At 42.5% G+C, this 17,836-nt stretch overlaps 1 protein-coding gene across 8 annotated transcripts in view; it reads left to right on the top strand.

The window, feature by feature from the left end:
* Positions 1-17,836, top strand: part of plecb (plectin b) — a 111,233-nt gene that overhangs the window by 26,871 nt on the left and 66,526 nt on the right. Inside the window, exon 1 of one of the 8 annotated variants that reach the window (XM_084027240.1) lies at positions 1,417-1,477. The exons of the other annotated variants lie outside the window; for them this stretch is intronic. Coding sequence (XP_083883366.1) covers positions 1,432-1,477 — 46 coding nt within the window. The 5' untranslated portion in view covers positions 1,417-1,431. Of the gene's footprint in view, positions 1-1,416; positions 1,478-17,836 lie in introns of those variants that run through there. 8 annotated transcript variants of the gene reach the window in all.

The raw sequence follows: 17,836 nt of genomic DNA, 5'->3' as shown, positions 1-17,836 counted from the left end.
CACGATCAACTGAAACTTCTCTCGTGTACCAAGCATGTAGGAGAACTACGGTTGGGGGAAACAATGGCAAATGGCCCTGTCTAGAGCCAGTGTTGGGTTTGTCCGTTCTGGGCTACCGTAGAAACATGGTAGTTGACTCCGTGTAGAAATCCTGCTTCGTATATAGATATAAATGGCCCATTGTAATGAAAACACAACATTGTTATTTTCAGGCGATTTATAAGCTACAGAAAATATACTTAATATAATTATATTCCATTTCTGCTAATAAATCCTCTAAATGTTACACAATGTACCTTAAAACCTTTAAATATGAAACTGTTGAATTTGTTTTTTTTTTCAATTCATGTCAAAGCAATTATTTTCCAGATTTACAGTCATGCCATAACAAACTATGATATGCATTATATTGTTAACAATAAGCTTTTTAACACCATCTTACCATGGTGTTACCCCAGAAGGCAAGCTTTACTTTGCAACACATTCCTCCATTGAATGTGTGTTTAATGCTTCTGTTGCAGAAACAGCCTTGCCGTGATGTGGTTAAGATGCTCACAACTGGTAAATGTGTAATTAACGCTTTGCTGGTTTCGTTTAGTCAGGAATTACAGAGAGCGTTGTTCTATCTCCCCATTATGTTTGTGGTCGGCCTGTGTAAGCGGCAGGCTCATCCTGGGAATGACTGCAGGGATCTGGGTGTGGCCCTGGGATTCTGTCTGTCTGCATGAACGCACACACACACACACACACACACACACACACACACACACACACACACACACACACACACACACACACACACACACACATTACATTACATTACATTACATTATCTTTTTCCTCAGTGTTTTGCTCACCTGATTAACATAACTTTCTGCATTGCTATCTATATTTACGTATCCGAGACTAATGTCCTCCTCATAGAGAGAGTTGGAGTGATCTATGAGTAATCTACCCGATATCCTGATTGAATGGTTTTTGAAAAAAGCAGCTAGCTGTTTGATTTGGTGACTGGCTGCATTTGGGTTGCAGTAACTGACTGAAAAGCCAGTTTTAGGTGAAGGAGGAGGTGGAGGAAGAAGAGGCTGGGACATGGGAGGAGCTCTGCACTGTGCTGATGCCTGCACACACAATGTGTGTGTGTGTGTGTGTGTGTTGTGTCGTGTGTGTGTCAGAGAGAGAATGTAAATGAGTGTGTGTGTGTGTGTGTGTGTGCACGTGGTGTATCACAGGAACCATAACAGAGCAGAGTCCCGGTCACCAGAGGACGAAAGTGACCAAAGAGAGCCTTTGCGGTTCTTGAGTACAACACTTGAGACACAGGAATCTACTAAGACAGGGCATCAAACAGGAAGGAGGCAAAGCAATCGAAGCTTCAACATTTACAACATTAAATATCATCATTCTTCACAAGGAGGCCAGACGGTGACTATGGACCGCTACAGGTCCATCCAAAATGAGATCAATTCTCTCAAAGGTATTTATTCTGATTTTGGTCCTCAGAATCAAACAATTGGGTACTTGACTTGTGCGTGATGTGGGATTGACATGGAATCAACAGCCTGAACCGCGGAGAACAAGAGGGACATTTTCATTGCGCCTCTATAGGAAAGCAGACAGGGAGGGGTGTCCAACGCAGGCATTGTCTGAAAAGCAGCGGAAGCTTCCGGGCTCAGACGCTTTCCATTACATTTTAAAACTGAGAAACAGGTAAAGAATGTGCTACCGTTGTTGTCTTGGATAGATGTGTTTAATTCCCGTCATCAACTTTTGTGCTGTTGACAAAGAAAACTGTGTCACTGCATCCCGGCTTGTGTAAACAGGCAATTACTGGAGGAGTAAAGCATGCGGGCATTTAACGTGATGTACACACGGACCTCACATTTGCCATGCAAAAGCCACCATGCAAATTTGAAGATCATCTTTCCATAGCAGTAGAACAGTGGTTAATGTATGGCCAGCTCCTCTATTACTCACCTGTGTGTAAAATACAAATTACTTTGTTGTTTCATCCTTCAGCACGTTCCTATAGTGAAGGTTTTTACGATGTGACCTATCAGGTTTTACCCCTCGGAACAAGTTATGCACTTGTCGCTCCACTTTCTGCTGTCAGAGAGGGGAATGCTGAGAATTAGATCATGACTGTGAACTGTGAATGCACTGTGCTAGTGATGATGACCAACATGATAAGATAGAGTTGATAATAAAGGATTCATAGGTGTAACATAATTGTGTCGCATTTGGACGATATGGTTCATCAATGGGATTGTGACCTTAACTCAAAATTAATTATTATTATTACTACATGCAAAGGAAGACCAAGTGAAGTCCATAATACTGTATCTGTATCTGATGATATGATGATGGCGACACCCAGCTATAGGGTCTTGGGTGGTGAAATAATGGTGGAGGATGGAGGTGGCCATATTGATTTCCTCTGGATAAATGTGTGCTGATTTAACACAGAGACGCCAGCTGTCACCCACCCAGGAAGTGGTATGATTTTGATGTTTAATTGCAGAATGAATTACCACTAAAAGAAGCCATGATGAAACCACCGGGTGATTCCATAAAGCAAACCTCTCAGGTCTCGTCAGCGTCCCAGAATAAATCTTTATGTAATTACGGTTCTGTCTGACACGTTGGTTCTTTCGGTGTGTGTGAGTCTTCACACACTCTTGCTAATAGGAAACTATTTATTGGATCCCACCCAGGTGCAAAAGTTGGACAAGGACCTCAGGGGACTAATGTCGAAAGCACCTCACTGTTTGATACTTATACTCAGAAGGCAGGCCTCTTCATGCACAGTGTCATTAGATCTTTCAGTGAGGGCAAAAGGAGGGTATGCTTCCAGGAAGCTGTCGCATGTGTAATTAATGTGATCTCTCTGCTAGTCTCTCTCTCTCTGTCTGTCTCTGGGTCTCGTCTTCAGATCGATTTCAGTCTCAGTTGCACTTCCTGGGGGGAGATGTTCATGGCAGATATCCTCCACGGCCACTATGCATCAAGATGGGCCCGTTAGCATCCTGCTGTCAGCCTGCGTCTGCTCTATGCTAGATAGATTTGAACAGCTGGCTTAAGTGCAGAGGAGGAAAGAACGCAGCCTCTGTGTGTTCATCAGTCTGTCTGCTCCGCCATGGGTGTGGCTTTGGTGCACTACTTGTTTTTGAATGGGTCTAATCTTGCACATATGTGATGAATGATGCTTGTGTATTTTCTTACAAGTTTCTGATCTGAAGAGATCACCGAGTGAAGATCAGATCATGGAAATTTATGAGTAACATCATTTTTCAGTAACACACATGCATGTGGTCAAAGTGACACTTACATTACCCCTTGGCTTCAAGTATAAATCCACCTTAACAAATCGGTTGCTGCAAGAGGTTTTGTATAATGATGATAATATTATATATAATAACAGATACTAATACTAACATTTATACAGCACATTTCATACAAAAAGATGCAATACAATTTTCTTCTCAAAAAGACAGACGCTATTTTATTTTGGACAAATGATGTACATGACATTCACATACAAACAGACATTGATTTGAATGGATATGTGACAGAATATGAGTTTGAGAAGACAACTTAGACCCATTGCACTCAATATGTGACAAACGTATAGGTATAGTGATGAATAATTAATTAATAATTAATTCCTGGTTTACACACAGTATATTCACTGTCCAGTCCAATGAGAAGTGTGACAGTGAGGAACAGGGTGAGGCCCTTACATGCATGAACCCTCCACTCAACCATTGTCTGAAGGAAATAACTCGTATTATGCAGGAAACGTTCTTCGGATTGCAACGTGCCGGTGTTGCATTCCAGCGTGTTTGTAAAGAAAATTGAAGTCTGACTTCTATTTGAGCGGAGCAGCTTGCTAAAACACTGCAGTGTGAGCTCATGTTATTTATATGAGATGAAATGATTAGACTCCTGCCTTGAGGGACTGATTGAAAATGTACACAGATCTCCTTCCTTAATAAAGACATATTGTCTTTACATCTGCATGAGGATTGATCTTTGAGTCCCTCTGCTCGATCACGTACAGTGGGCACACACATTACGCATTCAGCACGCTTCGTGCCGTACACACACACCAGTCGAAGTAAGAGGGAATTCCCTGACCTGTTTGTAAGTATTCGGGGAGGTCCTCCCTTCTTTCCCCTGTTTCTGTGCCAAGGAATTCCAAACAATGACCTGCCTGACAAACTGTATCCCCACTTCCTACACGTCACATCGACTGTGTTCCTTCGTCATACTTTTACTGCCTCTGTTTCCTAACCTGAACAATCTGTGGCAAAGGTGGGATTCTGTGCCATTTTTTCATCTCTGAGGTAAAGGGACACAGAATGGGAGTTGATTGAAAGGTTTTTTAGCCTTCCTCTGGTTGCTTTCCTCAAACCTCTGATAGGAGACTAATCAAATTATCTCCAAATTGCTCTCAAGAGTTCAGAGTGAGATTTTGCACGTTGAAAAATAATTACGACCTCACGTTAAGTCAGTCACGTTTTGCACACCGACTTCAAAACTTTCGTATGTCGAAAAAACTTTTCGGAACAGGTTCGATTCTTATACTTTTTTTAGTTTTTTTTTACCACTCAACATAACAAAGGAACTCATCCACCTTGTCACTCAAAGCGAGACACCCTTAACAAGAATAGGTGGCGTTTTCCTGGTCAGTTCTCTGCGGGGGAAATACTAGGTGTGGCGCGTGATCAAGTTGAAACACGTGTGACTTGAGAGCACCGTGCTTCTTTGGGTTTTATCCCGCCGTCCCCCTCCAAAACACGCCACAAAAGATGTATGAAATGTTGTAGGTAGCGCAGCACACAGCAGGCCTTTTACGACGTGGTTTTCCCACAATCACATGTTGTTTTGTCAGAGTTTATGGTCCTGCGTTAACACCCTTTTTGAAGTGTCTCTCCCCGCTGTCGTCATGGTGCATTCATGCGAGCGGACGAGCGGTGCCAGTAACAAACTGGCTGCTCACATTATTACCAGATTACAGAGAACACTGTTTGCATTCAGGACAGTTTCAGGCCCGTGTTTGTTGTCAGACATGAGGAGGCGCCACCGATGAGGATGAACGCATGCTCATTTGACAACAGGGTGAGAGTGTGTGTGTGTGTGTACCTCGCACCATGGCATTTTATAGCAGCGTGACGGTGTGTGTATTTGTGTGTGAGGGAGACGGTAGGCGGTTTGTGTCAATGCACCTGCCTGTGTGTGTGTGTGTGTGTGTGTGTGTGTGTGTGTGTGTTTGTCGTGGGAGTGTCGTGAGGCGTGACCCTTAGATTTTCTAACCCTGCAGTGTTATTTTGCGTCTAGTCATGGTTGAGATTGATGCCTCATGAGACACACGAAGTAACACCTTTAGGTTGAGATCCCATAGACTACCATTGCAACGAATGGACAGTGATTTCATCATAGCATGGCAACACTAACTAATTAGCTCAAAACATAAAGTACAACTGAGGCTGATGGGAGTTTGATGAGTTTGGTGGGTGTCATCATAACCAAAGCGCTGAACAAATTCAGATTTTGACCTGATGATGTTGCTTGATGGAAAGTGAAGGATCCACCAATATTCTTACAATCCTGAAGGGAACATAACTTACTGTACTAAAATGTTTACTGATTCAGATATTTCACTCAAAACTACACACGTCATCACCATGGCGGGGCTAGAGGAAAAGTCAGCGGATCCCAGACGACAGTGGGATGGTTCTTTCAGTCTGGACCAAAGTGGTGGATGAAATGTCAGCCACATTATGGAGCTGTTTCCATCAGTTACCCTTTCACATTCTGCCATTGCCAGACACTATTGTGTCTCAGTCAGTTACAGTTTGATATATTTGCTGGTAGAACTAATCTCAATGGCCATGCTGTAAAACTGTAAACCAGCTGGTAGCCGAGCAGCTGTTTAAGCATGAATGAGGAAGCTGATTCAGATTAATTTAGGGACTAACTCCACATCATTAACAGTCATTTACAGTTGCTTCACATGCATGGAGAGAACAGAGCTCTCCCACATCGGAGCCGGGTCGCTGCAGAGTAGATGACTATAGGCTGCCGAGCAGCTAACAAATGTACATTTACAGTAGTCTCTCTGTGAATGGCTTCATTTACAGATACAGATACAGTGGTCATATCTGCAGTTGGGCTTACTCTCTTTATTAACAATTGTTCCTTATATAAGTGACATTGGATCTACGGCTTGCGCCTTTGACACTGAGAGCACAAAGAAAGGAAGGAAAAGTTGCAGGATCTTGAAGACTCAGGAAGCTGTAGCAGCTTTTATAGAGACTCATCCTGTCTCTAATGTGCTGCTGTGCAACCTTGCAGTAGTAGAAGCAGTACCCATTAACAAAAAGTACCCATTAAACAGAATGGTCCATTTCAGAATGTGTATTTTCTATGATACAAATGATACATGCAATAAAATACCCTTAGATCCATTCCACCGCTGCTCATTTGCATTGACATGGATATGTTTACTTGTACAGTAGCCTGGATAAAATCAAAGTTATCCAAATCGCCTGCGGTTCTAAAGTAAAACATGATGTTACTCTGCCGACAAACATTTAGCCTTTGATCAGAGACATCCAGCTGCCAAAAATGCCTAAAAAGGCAACAAACTGTTTGACAAAAGCTGTGTGTCAGAGGAAAGGAATGAGACCCAAAGTTGGGATGAGAATAAGGTAAGAATTTGGGAGGAGAGTTCATGTTTTGCCTCTGACCTCAAAGGAATGATTGGCAGCAGGCCTCTTTAACGGGAATAAGTCATTATTAGACAGATTGGGTGTGCTTCTTTATCAGTTTGAATCTGCATCCATGCCAGTGTTTGATTATCCCACAGTTAGATGGTAGCACACTGAGGACTGAACAGCATCTTAAACCAGCTGTTAGCTCAGACAGGAAGTGACTCACTGACCAATCCCTCAATGTTTATATGAATTTCTTTATCAAAGACGATGTATGGTCAACAGACGATACGCTCCATTTCTCACCACAAGCAAATGACTCATACTGATTGGCTGCTGTAAATAATGATCTCCAGTTGATGACAAACTGTCTACTGTCGCACAAGATGGAATTTGTCGTGTAGCATATTAGAAGCAGCTACAAAACTATTGCTGCAATGACGCCAATGGGTTGCAATGAGGATTTACGTATTTCACTCTATTTTCTTCTTTTCTATTGGCCTCCTGAAAAGAGGATATGTGTTTTTTGTGACATCATATTTTTTGTTTTTTGGTCATTTACATTTTTATTGAACTTTTAAGAAACATCCAAATAAGTACAGGTTCAAGATACACATATTTTCTTTTGTGTGTTTTGGTGCTGACGTCCTCTCACATAGAAAAAGGAGAGATTATGTAATCCAAACAAATATGACACATAAGGAATCCACATGAAAAGAAGCCGAGTCCACCAAATAAATGATACAGGGTGCTGCATTTAGTCTCTGGTCTGCTTTGTGTAACTCCAAAAAAGTTCCCAAGAGCTCATCCTGTCTTCCTCTTTGCCTTTCAACTTACAAAGCATAGCTTCATAGGATGCTGTCTCCATCACTCCCTCAGATTAGGAGACACAGCCGTCTTCCAATCTATCTTAGAATCACTCTGGAAGCTGTAATCAGGCCCACCATAACAGAAAATGTTCCTTTAGATATATTTGGTAATTGAGACCTGTCCCCTAGAAGAAACATAACAGGAGTCAAGGGGACTGCTGAACCACACCATTCACTCAGGAAGTCCACAACTTCTACCCAGAATGGAGCCACTAATGTACATTCCCATATACAGTGCAAAAAAATTCCCAGTCCTGTTTTATATTTCCAACACTTATTGTCGTTCAACAATTCCATTCTATGTAATCTCACAGGAGTGTGTTAATATCTGTGTATAATCTTGTACTGTGTGATGTGACATCATATATTTAACCTATGTGACCAAAATTAAAATCCTAAACCAGGTATAACAACTTGTGAGAAACTCACTCAGTACACAGAATGTGATAATTTAAAGTTGGTTATTTTATAATATTCCCACTCAGATAAAGTTGGCTTTACCTTTTCAACATCTCCAAGCCCACCGAAATATTTACACATCTTCAGTGAGAATGCACCAGTGGAGGTCAGTTCCATGTCAGGAGAAGAAGATGCAGGACAATGGGGTGTGTGACTCCTGTTATTGTTGACTTGTGGAATAGCGCTTCCTCCTTTCTTTCCTGGTAGTCCACCAGATGGGAATTACATGAAATTCCTCTGCTGTTTATTATGTGTCAGCCTTTCTCTAGCATGTTACAGCTGTGCTGAAACTCCCCTACAGTTTTGATGTATTTCATTGCATTGTTGGTCTCCCTCCTGCTTGTCCCAGGCTCCGATGCGGCTCTGGTTTCTCACCCTTGACCACAGCCCCTTAAGCAATTTGTACACAATTTGGGACATTCCTGCGACATGGTTATCCCTGCTAGGAAATGCATCATGGGTAGTTTCCCCTCTGTTGTTGAGCTATTTTTGGTGATAGTGAGACCCAGGGGGAAGACCTTACTGTATAGTCAGGCTGATCCACAGCTGTGATTTAACTTAGTGCCTCCCTCATGGCGAGCGTGACCAGACAGAAGCCTCTGCTATTCACTTCCTCAAGTGAGCTGTAGCCGGGTGACAAGATTCACAAGAAAGGGGGCGGTTAGTCAGGTTTTATTCAATGAACTATGATTTCCAGTTTAAATGTTTGAAGCACAAAAAAATATCAAGCAAGTAGGAAAGTAAGAGGCACAAGAACAACAAAGTGGAATCTTATTACGAATGATGTAGGAGTTGATGACTTTCCCTTGCAGTTGATGTGCTACACTGTTGATTTTACTGAAAGAACAGGACTTGACACTCAATAAGCAAACGTTCGGCTCTCAGAAGAGGAATACAGTGGGCTGATGAGAGACTCAGAGAAATTCTTTCATGTCCAATAAAAGTAGACCTACTATTGAAGTAACTACTGTTTGAAAAGAGGTGGGACATTATCCGACAAGAACATTCACTCAACATCATCAACAAAGTCATTATGATGACTAGTGGTCAAACTGAAGCCGTGTCCTGGTCCACTCTCTCTGTATCTCCAGGCTGGATTAATGTGTGCGGTGCTATGCTGCAATTTAAAAATCCGCGTTAATCATTAACCCTGTGCACAGAACACATTGAGTCACACACCCGGCTTGACTAGACAGCCTTTACACCACGTCGCCATATACTGGAACGATAGCTGCTATCTACACTCCATGGCAGATCTAACTCCTTGTGCCTGTTGGACTTTTAGTGCACCAGCATTAACGCTGCAAGCCTGATGCATTTTTAGTAGTAGACCTAGTTAGATGGCCTGATTGCATACATATACTATATATAACTTTCACACCCACTGACACACATCCTCTCTTTACAGTGTATTACACAATGCATGTTTAGTGTAGACCTGGTCCAGTGGATTTAATGCTGTTGTCGCCCAGTCTTTAACACATTAAATGGTGAAAATGCGTTTTGCCCTACACATAGCTGCATGGAAACCTTGCATTTCGCCTCATGAAATGGCCTAACGTGACTGCAATTATTGACTTCAACATCTCATCTGTTATTCCAGCAGGAACACAGAGTCTACCGCCAGGTTTAATTTTACCCTTTCACTCGTCTTCTTTGTTGCTTTTCAACTCTACGCCCTTGTTTGCCTTTGTTGCAGCTTTGAAATTTAGCTTTTTCAAACACTTCAGCGCTACACACACACACACACACACACACACACACACACACACACACACACACACACACTCACACACGAACAGAGGTATTATTATGGAGGGCGGCTCTGACCTGTGAAGGAGGAGGAGGTGTGTGTGTTTGGAGGGGGGGGGGGGGGGGGGGTCGACACAGTGGGAAGTGTTTGAAAGAGAGCGGAGAAGGAACCTAGATAGCGAGAGAAAGCCAAAGATCCGGCGTGACGCGCTCAGATCAAAAGAACAGAGTGAGTCAGCTGTGAAAGAAAACTGTCGGAAGGCGAAAAAGTCGCAGCGGTAACTGTTGAACTTCCAGGGTTCTGCACTTTTAATGTACAGCATGGAGTCCTTCTGCTCGGGCAAAGGTAAGCAAGCAGTCGTGTGTGATGCATGTGAACGGGAGTGCAGCTGAAAGGGGAGAAAGGAGACAGGTAGCGAAGCCAACAGGTAAAGTGATACAGGTGGAGGGCAGACGGAGACAGGATTTCTAGGCTGTGGGTGGGACTGCACGGACTATAAAGCAGCAGCAGACACATAACAGGTGTCTGAGTCTACGATTACCTGCCCGACCGGATAATGTGACAATATAGGGCACAACATGAGATGATGGAAATTAATCAACTGTCAGATTTTACCACTCAAGAGAAGCTTCGTGTCTCTGGGTGCATTGACAACTTTATGGCAACGTTGGACTGATGGCGTTTTTACGGTGTACTATCTTGGTTTGTCTGTCAGGTGTTTATCTCTGAGTTATCTGTAAGCAGACACGCCCGTTTGGTTGTTTTATCTTTAATATTTATTATATCTGGATTTCATCATGAGCTAAAAATCACACAGACATATAGACACATAAAAACACAATGCATAATTCATATTTGCATATGTGCATTGTGCACGTGATGGAGAATACCAGGGAAGACCCTTTCACGTATGTGGTCGTTAATGTATCTTTGTCAGAATAAAACTTGAATAACCCAAGTGAACACATATAACATGTTACAGCAGAACATTATGCAACAATGAACATATTATATTCCAGCTGGGTGTGCGTATAGCCTCAGGGGATGCATATGACTGTCTGGTGAAACAGTGAAAAGGTTCAAAATGAGAATTGTTCAATTTAAGTATAATTTGTGCTGGAATACTTAACATCACCAATGTAAATCATGGAGTAATTTAAAGTAATGACGGGAAATGTCCAAAAATATTTGCTGGTTCAAGCTTCTCAAATGTAAAGATTTGCTGTCATGAGAAATTAAATACTTTGGGGTTTTGGACTGCTGGACGGACAAATCAAACAATTTGAGAACATTATCTTTGGCTTTGAGAACTATTGAGAACTAATGATTTCTTCTTCTTGACGGAAGACTAAATAATCGATCTGTTTAGTTGACTAATAATGTACGCATTCATTGATAATGGAATTAATCTTTGTAGCCCGATATATAACAGGATTCACCTAAATGTATAATCTGTAAATGTGCAGATTTAGCATTGCACCGTGTTTGGTAGTAAAGTGGTTAGTACTGTCAATCAAAGATAATGACAAACAGACCTCCAATGTAAAGAATAACATCAGAAGTTGCTGATGGCTCAGGGTCACAAAGCATTTGGGATGCATGGAGATAATGAGGAAGAGTCTGTGAGCCTGAAAGCAGTTGGCATTTTGCACCAGCATCTCTTTCCTCCATCGTGCCTGAAGAATATTTCTTCTCCGTCTTCTGAGTTTGTCACTGGGTCAGTGTGTCATCCACATTTTGTAGCCAGTTTGCTTCCCAAGTCTGAGCTTGCATGTAACAAAGGACAAAGTGCTTTAAAGCTGGTAATAATGATGTGTATGTCCTCATACTGAGGCTCAAACATGTTATTTTCCTTCAGTCGTCAGAGGTTTGTTTGTCTTATTCAACAAGGGATATTTCACAGGAATCAAACTTAAACGCAATGACTTGATGAATAATCAGCTTTTTCTTAAAAAAAAAAAAAAGGCGTGAAGTGGGATTAACACAGCCGATTCAGATCTTCACCAATCAAATGAGCTCCTCTCCTCACCGTTAATGCGCCGAGGCGAGGTGCAGTGCAGGTTTCGTCACTTGAGAACCCAATGACAGAAGACAGCAGCAGCGCCAGATGGCTGGGAGAGATGTGAACTCGTTAGTTTGCATCACAGTTTCAGCTGTGTTAATTCAGTCAGGCTGAGTTTCCGTTATGCGTGCCATCCGCCTTTGATCTGACGTCAGATGTGACGGGACAATCTATATATAGATATAAATTCACGTGTTGATTCAGTTAGTTGCATTAAATAGTGTTTGTTGTGATTATTAATTGCATTTAAATGTGCCTGGAACTGTGGAAACCTGCCTGTGAGGTCTTGGTGATGTGTACGCACTGCGCACTGGTGAGCCAAACTGCCACTCCTCCAGCTGTAATTCGCCTTGCGCCGAGAGTAGACCAGGTTGGAGCTGGCGGGCTTTCGGCGCAGTCTCGGCGCGGCTTTTTGGCACGAAACTTCCACTGCGCCAAGCTGAATCTGTGACGCCTCCCCCTGCTGCGCCGCCACACCCATCTCGGCACAGGTGATCCACCAGACTGCCAAACTGACCGTGCGCAAGGCTGCGACTGGTCGAATCTTGCATTGCGCCGGCTCCACCACCCTGCGCTGCGCCACGAAACTAGGGCCCTATGTGTGAATAAAGCTTTTACTTGTATAGTTCTAAACCTCAGTTGTCCACAAAGGTAGGTCAGATGTCTGAACACATTTTGTTCACACGGTTTCTGAAACGCAAAAATGTTGAAATGTTGCACGCCTTACAGCTTTGTTAAAAAAAAAAATAGATGTATTAAACACTCTCTTAATCTAGGCTTTGTGCAAAGGCTTTAAATACTGCATAACAGAAAATGAAAAATCATCAACAAAATGAGATACTACTTTCCTCTTGACTCATACTCTACTGTTAGTGCTGTGATAAAGTTGCCATTTCAGTGTACTGACAGAACCCTTCTGTTCTCATAATGCTGCATCAAAGATGGATTAAGCCTTTGGAGGTGTAACTCAGTAGTGGACGGATGCTGACGGTGACCATGTGGTCCTGCAGAGATCTACTGTCTTGTCTTCACTATAGCAGCTCCCTTATTTGCCGGTTTCTGCCCCCGTTTTAGCAGCCTGAGCGGTTCAGTATATTAACCTACGTGTGTTCTGCTGAGTGTGATGCTGCCGTGCTGCTGACTCTCAGTCCAGAGCCAACAGGGGAAGGATTTTTTTCCTCTTGCTCAAAGGCCTTTTGCTGTCGTACTCCCAGGGATAAGCAGGGGAAGAATTTCCCACTGAGCTTCCATCAAACCACAGCACGATTCAGAGCCTCCCACCGAGGGAGAAGAAGTAGCGCTCTGTGAGTCTGACCAGCCGAGGTTTGTCTGTCTGGCAGTGACCAGCCTTCCCAACGCTGCAGCAGAACTGAGAGGAGAAGCCAAGGGCATATTTCTGAGTGTGTGAGGTTGTTGTTGGACTGCCCTCTAGAGGGCAACCAAAGAGTAGTACGCTGTAGAACAGGAGCTGTGGACCCCCAAGCGTGCCCATGCGTAATCTCACTTGACTAAACATTGATTCATATTTTCATTTCTTTCACTCTGACCACTAATATCGCTTTGGAATTATTTTCTTTTTACAATTTGGGTCTTTGAAAAACCTTTAAGTGGCACTCTATTTTACACATAATGGAAATTTTATATGTCATACTCAGTTTTCTTCAGTCTTTGAAAGCTACGTATAATTGTCTTCTGAGGATATTTCTTAAGCCTGAGAAAACTACCTTCATGATTATGTTTGAAACTTGAAACAAATATTCATCAGCAAACCTGCCTATTACATTTAGTTTGAAAATAGTTCACTTATAGTCAAGGGGAGATCTATTGACACACCCTACTGAGTTGCATTATGGGAATTGTAAGAAGTGTTTTTGAAGCTTCACTCTAGGGGGGAAAAATGTCTGCCTCTTTTGATTTCAACATGTATTTATCTGCCACTTGCAAGTCATCCATCTTTATGGAAGTACAGCACTTACTGAAAATAAGACCCACAGTTATCTCATCCATTCAGCAACAACACAAATGTTTAGGTTTTAATCTCTGGGATGTATTGTTGTGACTGTGGGGCAACGTTTGGATGCAGACTGATTTGAGGAGGAGAAGTCGACATGTCCTGCTCTGCTTTAGTGTCCTTGAACGAAGATTTATTCTCCTGCATTTGATATTTAATGATGGGTTCACAGGCTTAAACCTAGCATGTGATTCTGGCAGCTGTTGTTATCACATGTCCGTTATCAAAAGAGAGACTCAAGGCAACTTCGTGACCGTGACATTATGTCTAACTTCTAGGGATTTCTCCACATTGAGTGGTACATTTGAAGAATATATGATCAGGCTATTGATTCATTTGTGGCAGGCCAGGTAATCCTGTTGGCCATCTAGTAGATCTGGATTCAAGTAGTAATAGGATTCTGGTTTATTGAGAGGCCTGAAAAGAAGACATAACCATTTAAAATGAGCCCCAGAATGTGAAGCGTCTGTCAATGTGGGATGAAAATAATGTAAATACATAAAACCTTAAAAGCTGCCCACTTAAATGTTACTATCCTGGCCATGACCTAATCATTTATTATATCGTGTAATTTATTTACAACGACTATTAACCGTAAACACTTGTGACAGCTGCATACCAACAGTTGGACGGGTCCTTTTTTTAGATCGCCGATGTCATAAAGTGATGATTTAACATAGTGTTGGTTCCACACATGAAACACAAGCAGGGCTGATGGCATTCATATGTGACTCGTGTGCAAAGGGACCTGTGTAGTGCTTGAGGGGGGTCTGTCCCAGTCCTACACAGTAGCGGGGCCATGTGGGTGGTAAGTGTCGGGGGCAGAGTGGAATGACCCTAATGTGAAGGACAGCTGTAAAATCGGATCCTCTCATCTGAAATTCTTACCTCCCTGAGGAGGTTTGAGCTAACAGTCTATTTTTTCTGGAGCTTCAACATCAAATGTTGTTCACTTCATTTTCTTATTGAGCAAGTACTGTATGTACATATTAACAGGAAAATATACGATGAATCAAAAGTAAACATACTCATTGCTGCGTAAATGTGCATGTTGCATGCACTGCTAAATGTAACTCCTTTATCCTCCTTTAATCTGCAGAAATGCATTATAGTATAAGATCATTGTTAGTAGCATCTCTGTCCCGTGTGAACCATTATCTCTAAAAAGTCGACTTTTCGTGAGCTCAGAAACAGTCCAGCTTTCATAATGTGTGAAGGAATACTTAATCCTTTGGATTATCGCAAACATTCAGATTCTATTCTTCTAGATTCAGATCACCATATTTGGACTGCTTTCACTGGACAGATAGGGGATGAAATATTGCAATCAGAAAAGTAACTACAACTGTAGGTCGGTGAAAAGGAGAACATTTACCTCTGATGTGTCGTGGAGTCGAAGTAGAAAGTTACAAAAGTGCTACATAGTACTTACTCAGTTACATTCCATCACTGGCAACTTGTAATATGATTTACTTCGACACAATACCAGATCAGGTTATGAAGAACCAATGATTCCTTGTGCTTGATGAATTATGACGCTGACCATATAATCATGATGTCTTCAAAGTTATTAATGTCACAGTTTGTCTTAATTATTGTATACACCATACAAGAGTATGGAATATTTGCTGACAAGAAAGTATGTTGACCCAGCTGTGATACTAATATGCTGCCATGCTTTGCAGCAAGAAACATGCTTCTCTTTGTCCAGTAGATGGCGATATGAGCCAGTTACTTGAGTTTGCCTCCTGGACGTCTTCGTCATAAACTGGCAATTTTCTTTCTGCATGCAGCAGAATTTACAAGATCAAAGTCTCCCCTCTGTGTTTTTGGGCAAAACTCACTTCAGCAGACATGAACTCACCTGTGGGCTCAAGCGTCACGATGAACTTAATTCCACTCTTTGTCAGACAGCTAATGAAACGAGAGAGTTCCAACATGTGGAGACAAATGTGTGTCTAATGATAGACCAGTTTCCCTTATGTCTATTATTTAACCATGCTGATTACAGTTTAATCCGTGTGTTTATAAGAGATGTAGTGGAGTGAAAACATAAACGATACCAATCTTTATATCTTGCCCACAGTTATGAATGTTCTTGAACGCAGCCTACTTGTATATTGATTTGCCACAGGCCTGTTTATACTAATCATTTCTCTTTGTGGCTCTTTTTCAGGTGAGTGCCTCTTCTTCTGTGGTTTCATTGCTGCCCCAGGATGGGTCCAGGACACCTGAACCAATAAGTACTGCATGAATTAAAGCCTTTATGAACGTGATGGTTGTTAGAGCTTGTCAGATGGCTTGAGTGGCACCTGTGTTTGCATCACTAGTTCATTGATATTCACTATTACACAAGTACGCCCTCCCACCTAAAGAGAAAGGGTTGGGTTATGACCTTCCCTCACCCCTTTCCTCAGAATGTGAGAGTCTGGAAGAGGGGCCGTATCACCTGGGTGCAGCTTGGCCCCTATAATAGAGCAGGTCACTTCACTGTGTTGATGGCCAGTGGGTGGCCCCATTATGTGATTGTGTGTGTGTTTTACAGTGTTTAAGGTGCCATTGAGATTGATGGTATGCATGTGTGCAGTGAAAATACCATCAAATGCTGCTGGAATGAATGTGTAGGCGTGTGATTGGAGGGTGGGGTGGGGGCAAACAATGCCAGCTCAGTTCTTCTGAACTTTACTCACAAAGCAAAAATGCCAAACACGTGTGTGTGTGTCATTGGCCGATGTCGGCGAACTTGTGTCTGTGCACATGAGGGCTTCTTGGAGCTGTTTGGAAGGGGTCATAGTGCACGTCTCTCTGGTTCACATTTCTCCATCCGAGGCGAGGGTGAGTAAATCACCCCTGCCGAGACCTTTTCACACCTCCCCTTGAGTGCTCTTTAGAAAGCGACTATCATCCTCCAAGCTGATCCAACTGGTTTTGCCTTTCCCTTCACAGGACATGCCGCTATTAACTCAATCTGATACGCTATCATTCATAATCAGGGGAGGCTTTGGTTTTGCCACAAGAGTGCACTGTTTCTGTTTTCTGCTGTGCAATTGTATGTGTGTGTGTGTGTGTGTGTGTGTGTGTGTGTGTGTGTGTGTGTGTGTGTGTGTGTGTGTGTGTGTGTGTGTGCACGCGCTACCACGCCTTTTTTCAGTACACTAATGCATTCATTTCGGTACGTTTGAGCATCATGAGGGGAGTTTGGAAAAAAACATAAAGCCATTGTCGGAGTTGTCAGGGAAGTAACCTGATAGGCTTTTGGCTGGAGTTACTCTGCTGTTTTGTCCCCACAGGTGCCACACACCCTCAAGGACAAACCTTTAATGTACCGCATGTTACCTCTCTGCGCTTTCATATCAGAGTTCATTTTAGGTCTTTTTTGTGTGTGCCAGTAGTAAATGACTCCATTGTATTGTTCAGTGTTGGAGCTGCTCCCACTCACTGGGCTTTATTACAGTTTGGAAAGGGAAGCTGCCCATTGTTTGGACTCTTATCCTCTCTTTAAGGCAGGAGTTTTAGTTGTAGGTGTCCTGCTGGAAAAACAGGATGTGGAGCCAATTCAGCCATGCTGATAAGAGCAAGCAGAGAGGAAAGCAGAAATGTCATCTCCCGCAGCTGTGAGGACAGTGGAGTTGTGGGTGTGGTCGTGAATCAGCTCTATTGGATAAGATTAGTTGAATAGTATAAATGCAAACAAGCAAATGGAAACACAATCATGCGGTTTGGCTGTTTGTTATTGCTTCCAGTGTTTTGCATTTCAAACATACACCTGAACAGACCTGATATCTTATTAAACTAGCAGCGGTTTCAGCTCTGGGTGTGGTGCATTATTCCTCAACGTTCGTGCCTTGGACTCTTTCCAGTCTCACAGACAATGCTGTGTGAACAAAAATCTTTCAACCCTATATGGGCATAATTGGAACGTGTAATAATAATTCAAAGTAATCAATTCTAATATCTCACTCCACC

The sequence above is a fragment of the Eutrigla gurnardus genome, assembly GCF_963514095.1.
Source record: "Eutrigla gurnardus genome assembly, chromosome: 14".
Taxonomy (NCBI): Eukaryota; Metazoa; Chordata; class Actinopteri; order Perciformes; family Triglidae; genus Eutrigla; species Eutrigla gurnardus.
This window is presented reverse-complemented; position numbering and strand designations above follow the sequence as displayed.